The sequence below is a fragment of the Pecten maximus genome, chromosome 7 (assembly GCF_902652985.1).
Source record: "Pecten maximus chromosome 7, xPecMax1.1, whole genome shotgun sequence".
Taxonomy (NCBI): Eukaryota; Metazoa; Mollusca; class Bivalvia; order Pectinida; family Pectinidae; genus Pecten; species Pecten maximus.
This window is the reverse complement of record NC_047021.1, coordinates 12050039-12068474: the sequence shown is the minus strand read 5'-3', so window position 1 is coordinate 12068474 and position 18436 is coordinate 12050039. Positions and strand designations below refer to the sequence as shown.

The window sequence follows — 18436 nt, the reverse complement described above, 5'->3', positions numbered from 1 at the left end:
GCTGTATGGCTTCAGGTTGTTCTATACCACATCTACACGTACCTATCTAGGATAAACAACCAACAATTTCGAAGCAAGCCAATTCTGCCCAGAATACCTGTACATCTTATAGCTCAAAGTGTTCCATTAGAGACATCTACAGAACTGCAGCTCCACAAAACATGGGAGGGTTTATTGTCTGTTTATTTAATCTTGAAAATAAAGCAAGCTGTAAGTTTACCATCCAACATATTAATACTAATGACAACTAATTATATATGTAACAGATCATACAATTACACAAAAACTGGACAATGGTCACTAAATATACAACCCATACTTAATTAAGGCAAAACTCTAAAATTTCAATAAAAGTCTGAAATTATCTAATCATCTTAAAACAATATCCGATCTTATATGGAACCTTAACTTACCGTGTACGTTTTAGTCTCAAACATCTTCACAAGGTGCCGCACCGAATTCCTGGACCCTGTTCGTACCAGGGCCACCAAGCTGTGTTCCCTCTTTCGGGGAATATTTTCCTTTGGAGTTGTGGACTTAACATCTTGCGATTTAGATCTGCGGACTCGAAATCTTGAACGAGATCGACTCCGGCTTTCTCGACCCCCAGATTCTGGACTATCTGGAAGGTCTTCTGCAAATCCAACTTTCTTTTTGCCTTTGCTTGGCATTTTATCCTTCATCAAGACAACGTAGTTTCACTACTTAGTAATCCTTATAACTATGGCAGAATCATCTTGGGATCACATCTGAATAAATCTGTTGTCGCGCTTCTGTTGTATACGTTATGCTGATTGCAATCATTATGTTACATGTGCAAAAGACTGTTATACAATGGTCTTATTGTCAAGATAACAAACATCCTGATCACACGCCCATCTTAAAAGGCAGTGTTACTGAAGTCATCATGAATGAAAAAGACCACACTTCCCAGTCATGCACTCATGAATTGTAGTGTAGTATAGGCATATGTTTGGAATGTCAATTTTGTGACTGTCTACTTAATTTCTGGAAAGGCAAGGTATGACAAAATCCCACAGAGAATGTACACAAGTCTATCGCCAATTGGACGTCATATTCTCCAACCACTTCCTCCTTCAGAATAAAACATATACAATTCATAGCACCTGCTTCAAAGATATGGTATCAATCTAAAACTTTTGCATGACCCTGTCATATATTCAGAAAAGAAGTTTTTGTGTACAGTGGCTATCAAATTTCATGTAAATTAATCATAGATTTTAATAAATATATACGATATTTGACCACTTCTATATTCGTGCTTGAAACTTCATTTAGAATTATTTCTGGCCTAGTTTGTCACGAACATCTAGATTAGAGTCAGGGACCGGATATATGAAACTTCTGTATTAAAAGGACCTATTTCCTGTACACATTTACGATATCTTACATATATATTTGTGACTATAATTTCTACACAACAAGAATCTAAAACATATAAACTATGAATATAACATACAGGAAAATGGAGGTAAATATCATAAAACTAATGCACAAATAGCTCCAAAATCCATTTTTAGCAAACCCCTCAAAAATACCTACTATGACAAAATTCCACCAGCTATTCCAAGGCTAAATTCCATGGATGATTTCCAGAGAGGTATATACAACCAACAGAACAGATAGCAATCTCTCACATTGTCATGTTTGTACACCGTGTATAGATCCCTCCACCCAGCACATATTCTGGGTAACCTAATAGATAATTATCTCACGTAGTTAAAACATAACCTTATCTCATTTGTTCTCAAATTAGGTGTGAATCTGATAATTAACGAGATATAACACCTGAGCAGCTTATAACGACAGGTATAATATACCGTTGTAAGACAGCACGCTGTAAGCTTCCCTGTGCTTATAGGATTGTACTCTTACTTCACAGCCAAGGTTTTAAATTGAAAAGTACAAAAAATAAATTACTGACTAAAATCCACTGAAATCCTCCAAGAAAACACAATAGCTAGAGTGATTGACTGTCCAATACGTACTCCATCAACATCAATAAACCACACTAGGTGTTAATATTCTCGTCCTTATACATTTTGATTACATTCCAATCCAATCTGTCGGAGCATTGGACTCTTACCTGGGAACAAGACCCCTCTATCCCAGGGGGGAATTACCTGGTAGACAGGTAGGTTATCACACACTGGTATTGACCTACGAGGAGTGTGTGTCCGTGTGTATGTGTGCTCCTCCAACACAACACTGCAATCAGCCACACAGCCAACACTCAAACATGTCATTCATCTCCATAGGCAAACAAATCATCTGTGACAATTCTTCAAACAGGGACACACATATCTGTTCAATGAATGTAGAAAATCCTCTCCAATCCTATTTGTCTTAGTGTGTACAGGTAAATTATAAACATCTATGTAACACTCTATTCAACATAATGAAGAATTAATTACCTGGAATACTAAAGTCTTGTAAAAATCAATATACAATTTAAATGGTGATCCGGCCTCTCCTCCAAAGCATTCCAAAGTCTTAAGTTCAATATGATTTAAATTTTGAATGGTTCACACCAATATAACTACCTGTGTGTGTCACCGTCCTATAATAAGTCACATATTTCTCATGGTCCATTGTGCCTGAGCAATCTCATTCAGGGACATTTTATTGTTAGATCCTGTTAGGATGAAAATCTCTATGTGAGAACATATAGCCTAAGGTTTACCAGCTACCTGTTAAATCACTCAAAAAAATATGTATTTTCTCAAGCTGCCTGGAGCATGTCTTATTACACCGACATGGCAAAAACAGTTGAATTCCTCTAGCTAGCCACTCAATACTTCATCTTTAGTAAAACAATGTGTTGGTGCTTGTCACATAGCTCCTCGTATTACTGTCACAGTATCTCCATTACACTTTCACTACACCAATCATCAGCACATCTTTACAGATGCTTAAAAATTATTTCCAAATTGGCTCACAGACTTCCATCACGAAAACACGATTATCTCTTTTCTCTTGTTAAGCTGAACACAATAGCAGTTAGCCTTGTTAGATTACATATGCATTGAAGAGCCACCCTTCACAAACTCGAAAATTCCAGTCAGGTAGACTGGAGGTAAAACACCTCCTCTCTTCTACCTACAACTCTCCACACTGTGTATAATACAGGCAGCTACACACAAATCTCCCCATCTCCACACTTTCTCAGTACATGCGAGATATCATCGCCTTGTCAGCTGATTCCTCCTATACAGCAGTCTCTCACTTGTCCAAAAGTCTGACAGTTTCCTCACAATTCCCTTTGGTCTTGGCACTATACACACTGTAATAATACTAGGCTCATCCGACCTCCCATGAAATTCAGATCCTACTAATTTATTCTGTTCACTTTGGCTGATCAGACCTCCCAAGAAATTCGGAACTTACAAATTTCTTTTAAATTCACAAATGGAAAGCTAAAATCCGGAGTTACCACATTTCCTTCCTGAGAGGAACCAAAGGTGAGAGATTCACTCAGATTTACAGCCAGTCAAAAGAGCTACCTTGTAATATGGAGCCAGTAGATGATACCTGATCCTGCCCTATCTCTGATACCTATGACAGTACTACAACAGTGTGTCACTCCGCCCACTTCAGCCTCAGAACTATATCTAATTAGTTCGTCTCCTGACAATGGAGAGTACGAGATTGATCTATTACGACCAATCTATGTCCCCATGTGCCTGATGTAACTGAAGATCCGTTCACTTAATTAAAATTCCGACATGACTGTATTGTCATCATTCCCATAGTCAACAGTAGTACAGTTATTAACAATTCTTTGCCATTCAACAGATCTATATAATATTACCAGTCATGTTCTGTGGTAATACACCAGTATTTGCAATAGATGCATTTTCAGTGTAGATTATGCAGACATCTGTATACATCTACAAGTTTCATTATTTGGTGATTTCCTAGATAAGTGGAATTTCATCAATCAATAAATGTACAAATGGAATTTTGCTTATTAATACCTAAATGTAGTCTGAATAAGACCAGGTGTGCTATATCATCAGTGATATAATCTCTTTAAAAACCCAGCCACATGTAACTTGTACCTGAAAAATCGAATTACAGATTTGAATAAAAACTTGCTTCACCTGACATACAACAAAACCATTTTACTCTGTATTTAAATGCATGGTATATATGCGCATTTCATAATTTTTGTTCAATACTGTCAAAAAAAACAAACAAATATTAGTTGGTGACTATTGATATTTGCAGTGTTATGAATAGTTCACCAGCTCATAACCGAGGTAAATCAATACCGGGTACATGTTTCTATATACTCTACAGAGGATGACAGGTGCCTGTTAATGTTACAACAGTATACCACATGTTAAGTTAAGGGATACTTGATAATACATGGTGCTACATAATTATAATATCCTCCATTTAATGCATGTCATCAGTGAGAACATACAATATGCCTCAGCCTGGTCCTAATTATAGATATTTTCAAATAGGACTTGACTCAAGTTCATTTACCATGACAACATATGTGGACTTTTTTGCACTTTAAGATTTTTTTTTTAGTTTTTAGGCATAAAAATGAAAAATAATCAGGATAGGAATATAGTCCTGCAGATTCACATGATGTTGGGTTTTCTTTAACCTACCCCCCACCCCAACCCTTGTAACAACCAGCCCTTACTGCATCGTGAACATGGTTAATATGCCCCTTTCTTTTTTTTTGTATTATATACATTTTACCACAAATAACCACTTATATAATTAACTCCAAATATCACATACAGAGTAATCTGCCCCTGCCATTTTTTATATTATATATTGTACCACAAAACTATCGGGTACTTATATCATAAACTCCAAATATCATACACAGAGTTATCTGCCCCTGCCACTTTTTTGTTTTTTTATATATTATATTGTACCACAAAACTATCGGGTACTTATATCATAAACTCCAAATATCACATACAGAGTTATGTATCGTCTCTGCCATTCTTGTATTATATATTGTACCACAAATAACCATTGATATCATAAACTCCAAATATCACATACAGAGTTATCTGTTCTTGGTATTCCCTGCCTTCTATGACCTATACAAGTCAAACCAATCAATGTGTGACAGCTCAGGCCACATGACCTAGAATGACATGAACTCTGGTCAGTCAGGTATATAGTCCAGTAGGGGATGGGTTTTGTTCCCTAGGGACAGCTTGACAGGTAACAGATGTGACCTTTACACAGAGGTCAACCATACTAAATGTAAAGTCAGATGTCTTGGTGAATGTTTTGTCTGTAATACGACGCCTATAAATATACCAGCAATGTTTCATTCATGAAACATACTTGTGGGAATGTTGAAGCAGCTCTAATCTATAGTTGGTATACCTGATGTCTATATTTATATATAACTACCACCTATATGTCAGTTATATCATATGTAGGTATCAAGGTGAGTTTATCTCATATGATGAAAACCACAGAACACTCTATCTCTGGTGAATTCAAATCTTTCCCAACAGAAACCAAAAATATGAAGTTATCTCTCTGCCAAAAAACTAAAAACCTCGTCCTTTTTAATGTATCCTGTTCATCATTTAAAAATGCCCTACCAGGTGAACTGTTACAGGGTCTCGCCCAGGTTTCCAGGTCATCGGAGGGGTACATGTATTATTATATATACAACATCCTCCCTTTATGACTTGCCTGACTCCATTAGACTAGCAGCAGGGCCTTTTGGGTATAAACACCTCCGGGCCTGGTGTATACAATAGGCTCTCACAGTACTACTAACACAAAGTATTGCTTTACAAATGAAAGTGTCAGACTTTCATAAAGACATACATCAATTTAACTTTATTTATTTTACAGCAGTTATGAAATAAGATGAAACTTTTATTTATCACTCTCCTTGGCCAGAAGGGAAGCATGCAATAAACTTAGAAAGCCCAATGAAAAGTGGTCAAGTAGGTGATGACCCATACCTTTTCAAGTCGAATCAAACCCAGGTAGTTAGAGGGTTAAAAAATAAAATGAAATAGAACGATATTCCATTAATAGACCTCTAATAAAGCAATATATGATATAACCAGTCTAAATTGGAACTGACAGACTGAAATAAACTGAGGATCCAATACCTCCAGTTACTGAGTCAGCTACTAGTACTCTTGGATATCAACTTTTTGAAAATAATATGTATTGTACATTTGTCCTAATCTTATCCCTAATACTGTCTTTGTCAAATGTGATCACCAATGCAATACACAAATAAGTATGTACAAGCCTTGTAAAGGCCAAATGGAATATTTTCTTCTCAATTCATTCACTTTGCTATGCCAGAACAAATGACATTCACTCCAGCAATTCAAGACCACACAGTAATAATTAGCCACTGTTCTACCACCTGTGTCACCATAACCTAATCCATTCACTTCCTAAGGTCTGTTTGAGCAAGGCTTACTACCACAGGAGAGAGATTAATTCTGTTTAGAATAAATATTATATTATCTGTGTTCCTCTGTGGCTCAGATATTGTGACAAGGGATGAGATCAGGGGAAGCATGACATAATAAACCCATTGTATGACTGACCCTACAGTTTAGTGTAGTTCCTCCAAACATCCTGTTAAGCTGGTGGATCGGGTGTCTGTACCTCACGTAAACTCTAGGACACCCTGACAGTAACCCCAAGGGGATCTATGCCAAAGTTTATCATCTTATCCAATGCCAATTTATGGATCCTCTTTAATCCTGAAACACTGTGTAAACCAATGTCATGTAAAATGTATGAAACAGTTTGATTCTTTCCTCAAGAGATGTACATGAAGCATGGAATTCGGTTACTAAGCCTCTGGAGATTCTATGTTTCATACAATCAACATGTACAGCTACCAAAGTCTGTTTCATATTTTACAACTACTCTATTAACAGGAGTATGTGGTTATTTAAAGACTTCTTTATTCACAATGAGAAATAATGACATCCGAACAAAATCATTTTGAAAAATATTACTAAAATGTTCATGATATTTTCCAAGGGAGGTAATCAGGGCCTTATATCAACATGATTACACGGTTAGATTACTAGCATGAGAACACGCTATACTAGTTTTAAGTGCATGAGTATATCACTAACCAATAGGTGCAAAACCAAATATGGAGTCGATTCTTAATCAGCTCGCAAATCAATTACATCATACAACGCAGTGAATTGTAGCCCTGCATTGTAAACATGACAGGCCAACCCCAACATTAACATAACAGCGAAATCAATCGATGTCACCAACAAGATTTTGTGAAAATATCACTTTGGTTGAGTTAGGGCATAAAATTCCTTGAAATGATGCTTTAATTTAGCAATTGAAAGTGTCAGTGCTGATTAATGTACACTAATTTACCAAAATCACAATCTATCATTCTACTTTTGACAATTCTAAAATTTAATGATAAAAGGTTTGAATTTTTATTTTATTTTTCCAGTTTCAAAATACCTTCTTTTTTTTCAAATCATGAAACTGATTTGCACAGAATACTTAGAGAATGCATATGGTTACTAGAACCTTTTGATCCCGAAAAACTAAATACCATAGAGAGATATTTTGCTATAGTGTATTTACCTAAAATTTTGTCAGAGTACAGTTGTCTTGTGTAATCAAATCTGGAGGAGACGGGGGAGATATGGTGATACTGAGGTTATATTTACACATCCTGTAGTCCCTCCAGCATCCCCCACCTGTTGTGTGATAACATGTGTAGGGAAGCCTGCACCTCTACACATTACCTGCCTAAACTACCTGCAATACCACACAGTATTATCTGCAGACATTCACCAATCTCACTTTATCAAAGTCATAAGATATTTTTAACCAAAAAAATGTCAAGATACTATGCAGATTCACATATTTTCTTTCATATCTTTATCATATGATTAACTTTGTCCAATCTTGTGCTCAAAAAACTGATAACAAAAATGTCTTTTTTTTCTTTTGCAGATAAGATATATATATATGCAAAAGACAATCAATGACTATCAATTTATGAGCCTAATTGTTCATTTATATGAGTGCTTGATTCACAATTTTACAAATGTACAATAAAAAGTCATTCAATTGCGAGAACATGCTTTACTAGGTCCCCATGTTGATGTTCTAGCATACAATGTCACTGTGGCGGCAGTTCTTCTCTGTTTGAGGATGTATGTGACCCAAATTTGACCTTAAAGACGCTTACTCTCCTGTAACACCTGATCTTATTTGTACCATTCCAAGGGTCTCTCCGCAATCAATATTGTGTTCATGCTTTGCCATCTTTCTATTTATTTTGAGTTAGAATATTTAATTTGTCAACTAGTTATAGGGTCATATGAAGACATGTGTCAGATACAGACACTTACCTTGGGTAATTACATCTCAAAATAATTCAGAACAACTACATCATACAGGGATTTCATGATGACCATTTTATTCTAAAAGAAAATCTGGATCATGGAAAAAATATTATAAGTGGAATATCTGAAATAATAATAATGGACATCCACTGCATTTGGATTACATCTTAAAGCTGAAAAGACTTCAAAGAAAACAATGTTAATCAAATGACCATGGAAATTAAGGATAATTCTACCCAAAAGAACCTCAACAGTAAGCTTTTAATGGCAACAGAAGACCTCTTTCTTACAAGAGCTACTTACTTCCACCGACACGGTTCAGACAGGTGATACTAGGAGCCTGAATGTTCCGTACCTAGGGTCAATGATTGGTAGGCCACAACTGGTACACCAACCAGATAGGTCCAGTCAGGTGCCACTCCTGTTTATACTAAGTTTTGAAGTGGGCAATACTTCAGGGTTTCCATATGTTCTTCAAATCAAGATCAGGTGTGTTAAGTGTAAATAAGACTGATATAGGATTAACATTACAAAACAGTGACAAAATGACCCTCAAACCTGGCAATGATATATCTGATGGTATCCAACTGTTTTGGGTCAGAATTCAAGTCTTTTTTTTTTCTGCAGCAAACTCTCAACTGTGATGGAGAATTCATCATGAAGTTAAAGGAATGCAAAACTGGAGATGTGTTTTCATTTAATATCTGATGAGTTTAATCCTTTTTACTTGTCAAAGGGAACACCCTTTTGATACAACCTCTATTCTAGAATTAATTGATCCTATTGAATTACCTTGACACAATATCCTAGAACTAGAACATGTGTTGAGATGTTTGTAGGGATATGAATATAAAAAAAATTATGTAATTTCAAATCTAGATTCAGCATTCTGAAGACATGGTACTTAATGTACAATTGAACATATCCTACGGAGATGTTTGGACAGAGCTTTGATACAGAATCACTAAACTTCACCCTGATAATAAACATTTCATCAGCCACACCTTTTTTTATATCCATCAGATAAACAATCTGATCATGAATGTAATCCTGTATATATGGGTATGAAGACAATCTGATCATGAATGTAGCCTGTAGGAGTATTAAGACAATCTGATCATGAATGTAGCCCTGTAGGAGTATTAAGACAATCTGATCATGAATGTAGCCTGTAGGAGTATTATGACAATCTGATCATGTATGTAGCCCTGTAGGAGTATTAATACAATCTGATCATGAATGTAGCCCTGTAGGAGTATTAAGACAATCTGATCATGAATGTAGCCTGTAGGAGTATTAAGACAATCTGATCATGTATGTAGCCCTGTAGGAGTATTAATACAATCTGATCATGAATGTAGCCCTGTAGGAGTATTAAGACAATCTGATCATGAATGTAGCCCTGTAGGAGTATTAAGACAATCTGATCATGAATGTAGCCCTGTAGGAGTATTAATACAATCTGATCATGAATGTAGCCCTGTAGGAGTTTTAATACAATCTGATCATGCATGTAGTCCTGTAGGAGTATTAAGACAATCTGATCATGAATGTAGTCCTGTAGGAGTAGACAAAGGATCCAGACATAAAAATCTAACCAGCGGTGACTCAATTCAAGAGTTTGTTTCCTTCTGTGCGTTTACATTACAGGATATCATTACTAGGAAAGGGACAAAACATAAGTATGCATCCTTTTACACTAACACCATGTTAAAGTGAGACAGATTTCACATCATATTATTGTAAACAATCAACAGTTTTTCATGTTGACCCTTGAATACTGACTTTTAAACAATTTCAGAAGTTATTAGTTAGAATTTCTCAGAAACCCTAAGAGTCAAAATTTGTCAAATAGTCATGTCCCTTCAAACCCAAGAGTCAAATACTTTCAAGGGTCAACTGGGTGCCCTGATTATTGATTATCACATAGCAAATCAAGAGACAGCACTACATGTTACCCTACAGAACAAAAGACCATATGGAGAAAGGGGGCATAACTCCATCCTGGGGCAGTCTCAAGATATTCCACCAACCAACCTTTCATGATATGTGGCTCCTGGGAATAACCCATCTGTTACTCACTCACTTGTTACAACTTAACATTCATTAAACTAATTTGCCTTAAAATGAAACTGTGTGCATCCTGTAGTAAGCCTGAAGGGTGCACAATCAAACTTTGATAAAACTAAGAATTGGGCTTATTTTAGGACAATGAAATAATATTTGGTTAACTGCAATAGACAAGAGCAGACTCATAAGGAGTCATTACCCATTTATATATGTCAAATTGAATAGCTCTTTGATTGTAGATTTGCTTCAACCAGAAACTTGACTGGTAGCTAGTTACAGGTGTTAATTAATGATATAATGTTTATACTAATATGTGTCAAATATTAATCAAACATTACCAGTCAATATGTACATATGACAGGGGAATATCATATTACCAAACATTTTTTTAGCAAATTTTCACCAAGATAACATATACTTGAAAGAATCATCAGCCACATTAGCTTTTTAATAAGTTATGTTAAAATGCAATGATCAAAGCAAAGAGATCGATTCAAGGCTTTAGAAATTCCATCGGATGTGAGCTAGACCAGAAATTATAGGACGGTATGTATAATGTATAGCTAAGATTGATAACAATCAGGTCACCATGGCTTTCATCTCTAGTAATTACCTAGTAGCATTCTCCATTACCTTTGTTTATCTTACTGTTTCTGCAGGCTCTGTAACATAAGATCAAGCAAAAATACACCTGTATCATTCATTGTACCAATGTAAATAGCATCATCTTGTTTTTTGGAGGAAATATTGATCCAGCTGTATAAGTCGTAACGAATAAATTTACCAATTACTAAAGGATTGAATCCCATTTTGTATATGGTACGTAGCATGCCTGCAGTTGGCAACGAACATACTGGAATGAACAATCCTTACATTTACATCAAACAAATCGTTGAAATATACCGTACAAAGAAAATAACAGTCGGGATATCTTGCGGCGTTGGTAACTCCCGACAGTTGTGGTTGCTAAGATGATATGATTCCAGTGAAAAAACACCAATATAGTTAACAAAATTTAAAAAACATTTCAACATTTTTGTTTAATGCCTTTTGTATTTTTCATTAATTGATATATTCACAATCCACAATTTCCGTCTCAGATTAACTGTGGTTGTCAAGCACAGGGTGTACTGACACTGGGCGAACTTGATTCTAGCTTGCCGTTTGTGCTGGTTGTCGGTTTTGAGCTTGTTGCGCATGCCGCACATATACATTCAAGCAAAGCTGCGCTCAGTTGCAATATGGCCGACATATTCCAAAACATAAACATATTTCAAAAGCATTGTAAACATTGAACGCTGCACAACATTCAAAATCAACTTATAATTATTTTGCCAAATATTATGACTAAAATAGCCTAACAGGTTCAAAACAAGTTGGAATTCTCTAACTTCTCACTTCATCTAAACTTTCAGTTGAACATGTTGTCATCTTGTTTGCTGATGTGCCAGTGTTTTCAAACCGGTAGGAATTTACGCTGATCGACACGTGCTGAAATAGCGTGTGCATATTTGGGACACAATCAAGTAATTTTGCCGCCTTGCCATCATCACACCAGCACACCGGCACGTCAGAATCAAGTTTGCCCACAGATTTAGTAGTGACGTGGTCGAATGTTCTATAGGAGCTTTACACTTGCCATTTGTTGTATAGCCTAACTTGTGGAAAAGTTAAATATGCACCAATTTTGGCAATATTCAGTCTTAGTTTTTGACAAAATACTCACATGACATTAGCTTTTAGTACAGCAATCATCAGGTAACTAGAAAATGCTAAAATTGCATTGATCAGTCCTTTCAAAATGGCGCCATCTAGTTGACATTTTGTAATGTTACAAAGAGATGACGCCATTAATTATATGCAGCTGATTTCAACGCTTATTACCATTGAGCCTTTTTTTACTGCATATATACACTAATTTATTCACAGACAAAGTTCAATAAGCTGAAGAAGGGAGAGATGTTAATATTATGTATAACATGTACACTATAAACAATCCTGGGGCATAGGTTAAAAGTATATGTACCTGGTATAGTATGCTACATTTTCTGCACCTTTTTTTTTATTTTCATATCATCAAACACAAGTAAGTTGAGTTTCTTTTTTCAACAAGGCATCGCAAACGATACAAATCCCCTCGCGTGCTAACACATGAACTCTGATGCAAAATGGGGGGTGGGGTTATTGCAGGACATTGAAATAACATCAGTTGTCATTTGCACTGAACTGCAATAGACATGAATGGGCTTATTATCAGGCATGGGCTCATTGGCAGATAAATATGGTATATATTGTTATGCATTCAACAGTATCTGGTTAGCATCACACTAGCAACTTCATTTCCTGATAGTTATTATAATTATGTGTGTATCTAAACGCATATATAACTTATAAGCATTTTCCTTTGTTCAGAAGGTTTAATTGACTCATATATGAAGTTTGGTCAGGATCCGTTCAAAAATGAAGTCGCATTACAGCGCTGACAAAATTTTCTATAAATAGTAACAGTGACATTGGCCTTGACCTTGGCACCCTGAAACATGAACTCGTTTGAGGTATTCCCATGCTGGACCCATATATGAAGTTTGGTCAGGATCCGTTCAGAAATGAAGTTGCAAGAGTGCTGACAAAGATTTTCTATAAATAGTAACGGTGACCTTGACCTTGACCTTGGCACCCTGAATCACGAACTCGTTTCGAGGTATTCCCATGCTGGACCCATATATGAAGTTTGGTCAGAATCCGTTCAAAAATGAAGTTGCAAAAGCGCTGACAAAAAGTGAACATACGTACGTACGTACGAACGGAACGCTATATATATCCCCTCCCCGACTTTCTTCGCGAGGGGATAATAAGAAAAAAAAATACACAAGGCATGGAATTCATATCTTTTTACTCTTTATGTATCTGTGAAATTGAAAAGTGAAGATAATTTAGTGATAACTTGGTTAAATTTATCACATCAGGAATGTTTATAGTTAACGTTCTACATTACAAATTATTTCATGATATTCCATCCATATCAGAAGTCCTATAATATCCTGACATTAGAAGTTTAATTGCAAATGTTATAGAATTATGTAACAAAAATATCCATCCTAATCAGTTTGGCTGTGCATTCGGCTGTAGTTTGGAGAAGAATGTCGTTAAATGGAATATGAAGTTAAATGGCACCAATTTCCAAAAACACATTATGTTAGTCGTGGGTTTTATAAGCCATTAACTGTGTGATATCATTTAGATCATTCACAAATACTTTTTCAACTAACAATTCAGTTCAATGAATATTTTAGGTGATTATAAACTGGGGTTATTGTGGTAGAACATTCCTTTTTTAGATAACTATTTGAAATGATAATTAATGACTTGGATTCTGAGGTAATTTCAGGGAAGATTTATGGACAGAAAAAACAACACAAAGACAGACTTAAGGATTCCTACAAATGTGTGACTGATAGACCCTGACCACTACAGGATACTGCTACAGGAAATGTATGACAGACTCTTACCACTATAGGATACCTACAGATGTGTGACAGACCCTGACCACTATAGGATACCTACAGATGTGTGACAGACACTGACCACTATAGGATACCTACAGATGTGTGACAGACCCTGACCACTATAGGATACCTACAGATGTGTGACAGACACTGACCACTATAGGATACCTACAGATGTGTGACAGACCCTGACCACTATATAGGATACCTACAGATGTGTGACAGACCCTGACCACTATAGGATACCTACAGATGTGTGACAGACCCTGACCACTATATAGGATACCTACAGATGTGTGACAGACCATGACCACTATAGGATACCTACAGATGTGTGACAGACCATGACCACTATAGGATACCTACAGATGTGTGACAGACCCTGACCACTATAGGATACCTACACATGTGTGACAGACCATGACCACTATAGGATACCTACAGATGTGTGACAGACCCTGACCACTATAGGATACCTACAGATGTGTGACAGACCCTGACCACTAGGATACCTACAGATGTGTAACAGACCCTGACCACTATAGGATACCTACAGATGTGTAACAGACCCTGACCACTATAGGATACCTACAGATGTGTGACAGACCCTGACCACTATAGGATACCTACAGATGTGTGACAGACCCTGACCACTATATAGGATACTTACAGATGTGTGACAGACCCTGACCACTATATAGGATACCTACAGATGTGTGACAGACCCTGACCACTATATAGGATACCTACAGATGTGTAACAGACCCTGACCACTATAGGATACTTATAGATGTGTGACAGACCCTGACCACTATATAGGATACCTACAGATGTGTGACAGACCCTGACCACTATATAGGATACCTACAGATGTGTGACAGACCCTGACCACTATATAGGATACCTACAGATGTGTGACAGACCCTGACCACTATATAGGATACCTACAGATGTGTGACAGACCCTGACCACTATAGGATACCTACAGATGTGTGACAGACCCTGACCACTATAGGATACCTACAGATGTGTGACAGACCCTGACCACTATATAGGATACCTACAGATGTGTGACAGACCCTGACCACTATATAGGATACCTACAGATGTGTGACAGACCCTGACCACTATATAGGATACCTACAGATGTGTGACAGACCCTGACCACTATAGGATACCTACAGATGTGTGACAGACCCTGACCACTATATAGGATACCTACAGATGTGTGACAGACCCTGACCACTATATAGGATACCTACAGATGTGTGACAGACCCTGACCACTATAGGATACCTACAGATGTGTGACAGACCCTGACCACTATATAGGATACCTACAGATGTGTGACAGGCCCTGACCACTATATAGGATACCTACAGATGTGTGACAGACCCTGACCACTATATAGGATACCTACAGATGTGTGACAGACCCTGACCACTATATAGGATACCTACAGATGTGTTACAGACCCTGACCACTATATAGGATACCTACAGATGTGTGACAGACCCTGACCACTATATAGGATACCTACAGATGTGTGACAGACCCTGACCACTATATAGGATACCTACAGATGTGTGACAGACCCTGACCACTATAGGATACCTACAGATGTGTGACAGACCCTGACCACTATATGGGATACCTACAGATGTGTGACAGACCCTGACCACTATAGGATACCAACAGATGTGTGACAGTCTTGATGAAAACAAAAAGACAAAATGCAATTATCTATGATGTTATTTGTTTTTCCTCAAATATTTCTGCTAAGTTCATCACATTTCCTAGCTGTGAATCAGTTTGGCACCAAGCTTGTGATCCCTGTGAGAATCACATAACCCCTCTTTGGTTGCTTACCTGGTATCACACAGGATTCAGAGTCTGCTAAGTAGTAAAAGATCTAGAAGAGCCAAATTGTTGCTGACACACTTGGGTGATCAGTGTTCACCCTCCCATCAGTGCACCCCTCCCTAACATTCTCCTGATCGACCCCATCAGCTGTATGTTCATGATGAGATAATATACTGACAATGACAGTTGTTGCTTTTGCTTACTATATAGCCCACTAAATACATAAAAGCATGGGTCCCAAATCCCTAACTATACCAAGACCCTGTAACAGCTCTTACAACTTTGACCAAAAAGACATTTTAAACAAGTGATCATGACATGAGTATAAGATTACCGATAGATAAGATAAAAAACAAATCAGATATCTTGAAACAAAACAGTCATTGATTTTTTAAAAATTGACAATTCTGTGAAGATGCTATATTTACAAATAAATGTAATTGGTGATTCTTTATTAGAAAAAAATATTCATGTTTTTTCATGGTTCTTATTAGCTTAACAGGATGCCTCCAACAGTGTTACCCTACTCAGGAAGACTAGAGAGCCTGTATGTTACCCTACTAAGGAAGACAAGAGAGTCTGTGTGTTACCCTACTCAGGAAGACAAGAGAGTCTGTGTGTTACCCTACTCAGGAAGACAAGAGAGTCTGTGTGTTACCCTACTCAGGAAGACTAGAGAGTCTGTGTGTTACCCTACTCAGGAAGACTAGAGAGTCTGTGTGTTACCCTACTCAGGAAGACAAGAGAGTCTGTGTGTTACCCTACTCAGGAAGACTAGAGAGACTGTGCGTTATACCCTACTCAGAAAGACTAGAGAGTCTGTGTGTTACCCTACTCAAGAAGACAAGAGAGTATGGGTGTTACCCTACTCAGGAAGACTAGAGAGTCTGTGTGTTACCCTACTCAGGAAGACAAGAGAGTCTGTGTGTTACCCTACTCAGGAAGACAAGAGAGTCTGTGTGTTACCCTACTCAGGAAGACTAGAGAGACTGTGCGTTATACCCTACTCAGAAAGACTAGAGAGTCTGTGTGTTACCCTACTCAAGAAGACAAGAGAGTATGGGTGTTACCCTACTCAGGAAGACTAGAGAGTATGGGTGTTACCCTACTCAGGAAGACAAGAGAGTCTGTGTGTTACCCTACTCAGGAAGACAAGAGAGTCTGTGTGTTACCCTACTCAGGAAGACTAGAGAGACTGTGCGTATAACCCTACTCAGAAAGACTAGAGAGTCTGTGTGTTACCCTACTCAGGAAGACATGAGAGTCTGTGTGTTACCCTACTCAGGAAGACAAGAGAGTCTGTGTGTTACCCTACTCAGGAAGACTAGAGAGACTGTGCGTTATACCCTACTCAGAAAGACTAGAGAGTCTGTGTGTTACCCTACTCAGGAAGACATGAGAGTCTGTGTGTTACCCTACTCAGGAAGACAAGAGAGTCTGTGTGTTACCCTACTCAGGAAGACTAGAGAGACTGTGCGTTATACCCTACTCAGAAAGACTAGAGAGTCTGTGTGTTACCCTACTCAGGAAGACTAGAGAGTATGTGTGTTACCCTACTCAGGAAGACTAGAGAGTCTGTGTGTTACCCTACTCAGGAAGACAAGATAACCTGTGTGTTACCCTACTCAGGAAGACAAGAGAGTCTGTGTGTTACCCTACTCAGGAAGACAAGATAATCTGTGTGTTACCCTACTCAGGAAGACTAGAGAGTCTGTGTGTTACCCTACTCAGAAAGACAAGATAATCTGTGTGTTACCCTACTCAGGAAGACTAGAGAGTATGTGTGTTATATATCCAACTCAGGAAAGTGTGTGTTAAGATGAAATGATAAAACCTCAAATTTGATCCCTTGGAGTGCCACAATGTAATTGTTTTTTTCTCTGCTTTCTATCATCACTAATCAAGCATTAAAATCTGTAGATGTTGAGGTGAAGAGAGGAAGTGGATAATCCTCCTCCTGTGGTCTGTATATCTCTGTCCCCCCACCCCCCACCCCCACTTTACAAATCTACATACCCTCTCCCTTAGGTATACTCCACCTACAGTGAGACCAAAGGAGAAAGCATCACTGGACAGCTGGTAATATTTGCATGTCAATCAAACATAGAGTATCTGCTGTGTGGCTTACAGCTAAAAAACCTAGGATAATGGGCATTGTACATCCATCACAGCAGTGGTACAGACCATCGCAGGGTCAATCCTTCTATAGTTGGTTTAGTTAAGCACTTCAACACATCATATTGGTTCTCATAAAGCTCTCTGATCAATTACGTACAGCAAAGCCCAATCAATTCTACCACTGTATATTTACATGTATACCAAAGCCAACAATTCTGTAGCTAAGTAAATATGATTTTTACATCATATCTAATGAATGTACAGGTCCTAGCTGAGCAGTCACTATCAAATTATTCCACGAGGTTTCCAACAGATTTTTTATTGTTGCTCCTATAAATCAATTCCATCGATTTTCCCTCATATTATATAGTTCAGCGACTGTAATTCATTCCATAAATCCTCATCAACTTAACTATCAATGTTCAGCAATATTTTTTGATTAAAATTAATTTAAAACATTATGTTTTGTTGCCACTGATAAAGAATACACTGCTC

General features: G+C 37.4%; 1 protein-coding gene across 4 annotated transcripts in view; it reads right to left on the bottom strand.

Annotated features, from left to right (window-relative positions):
- LOC117331619 (FERM domain-containing protein 4A-like) overlaps positions 1–18436 on the bottom strand; it is a 169438-nt gene that overhangs the window by 138368 nt on the left and 12634 nt on the right. Inside the window, exons 1-2 of one of the 4 annotated variants that reach the window (XM_033890437.1) lie at positions 1564–3134; positions 414–1095 (exon numbers count right to left, since the gene is read on the bottom strand). The exons of 1 other annotated variant lie outside the window; for it this stretch is intronic. In XM_033890437.1, the coding sequence (XP_033746328.1) occupies positions 414–683 (270 nt within the window). In that variant the 5' untranslated portion in view covers positions 684–1095; positions 1564–3134. Of the gene's footprint in view, positions 1–413; positions 1096–1563; positions 3135–18436 lie in introns of those variants that run through there. 2 more of the 4 variants (XM_033890436.1, XM_033890438.1) reach the window with 2 other exon arrangements.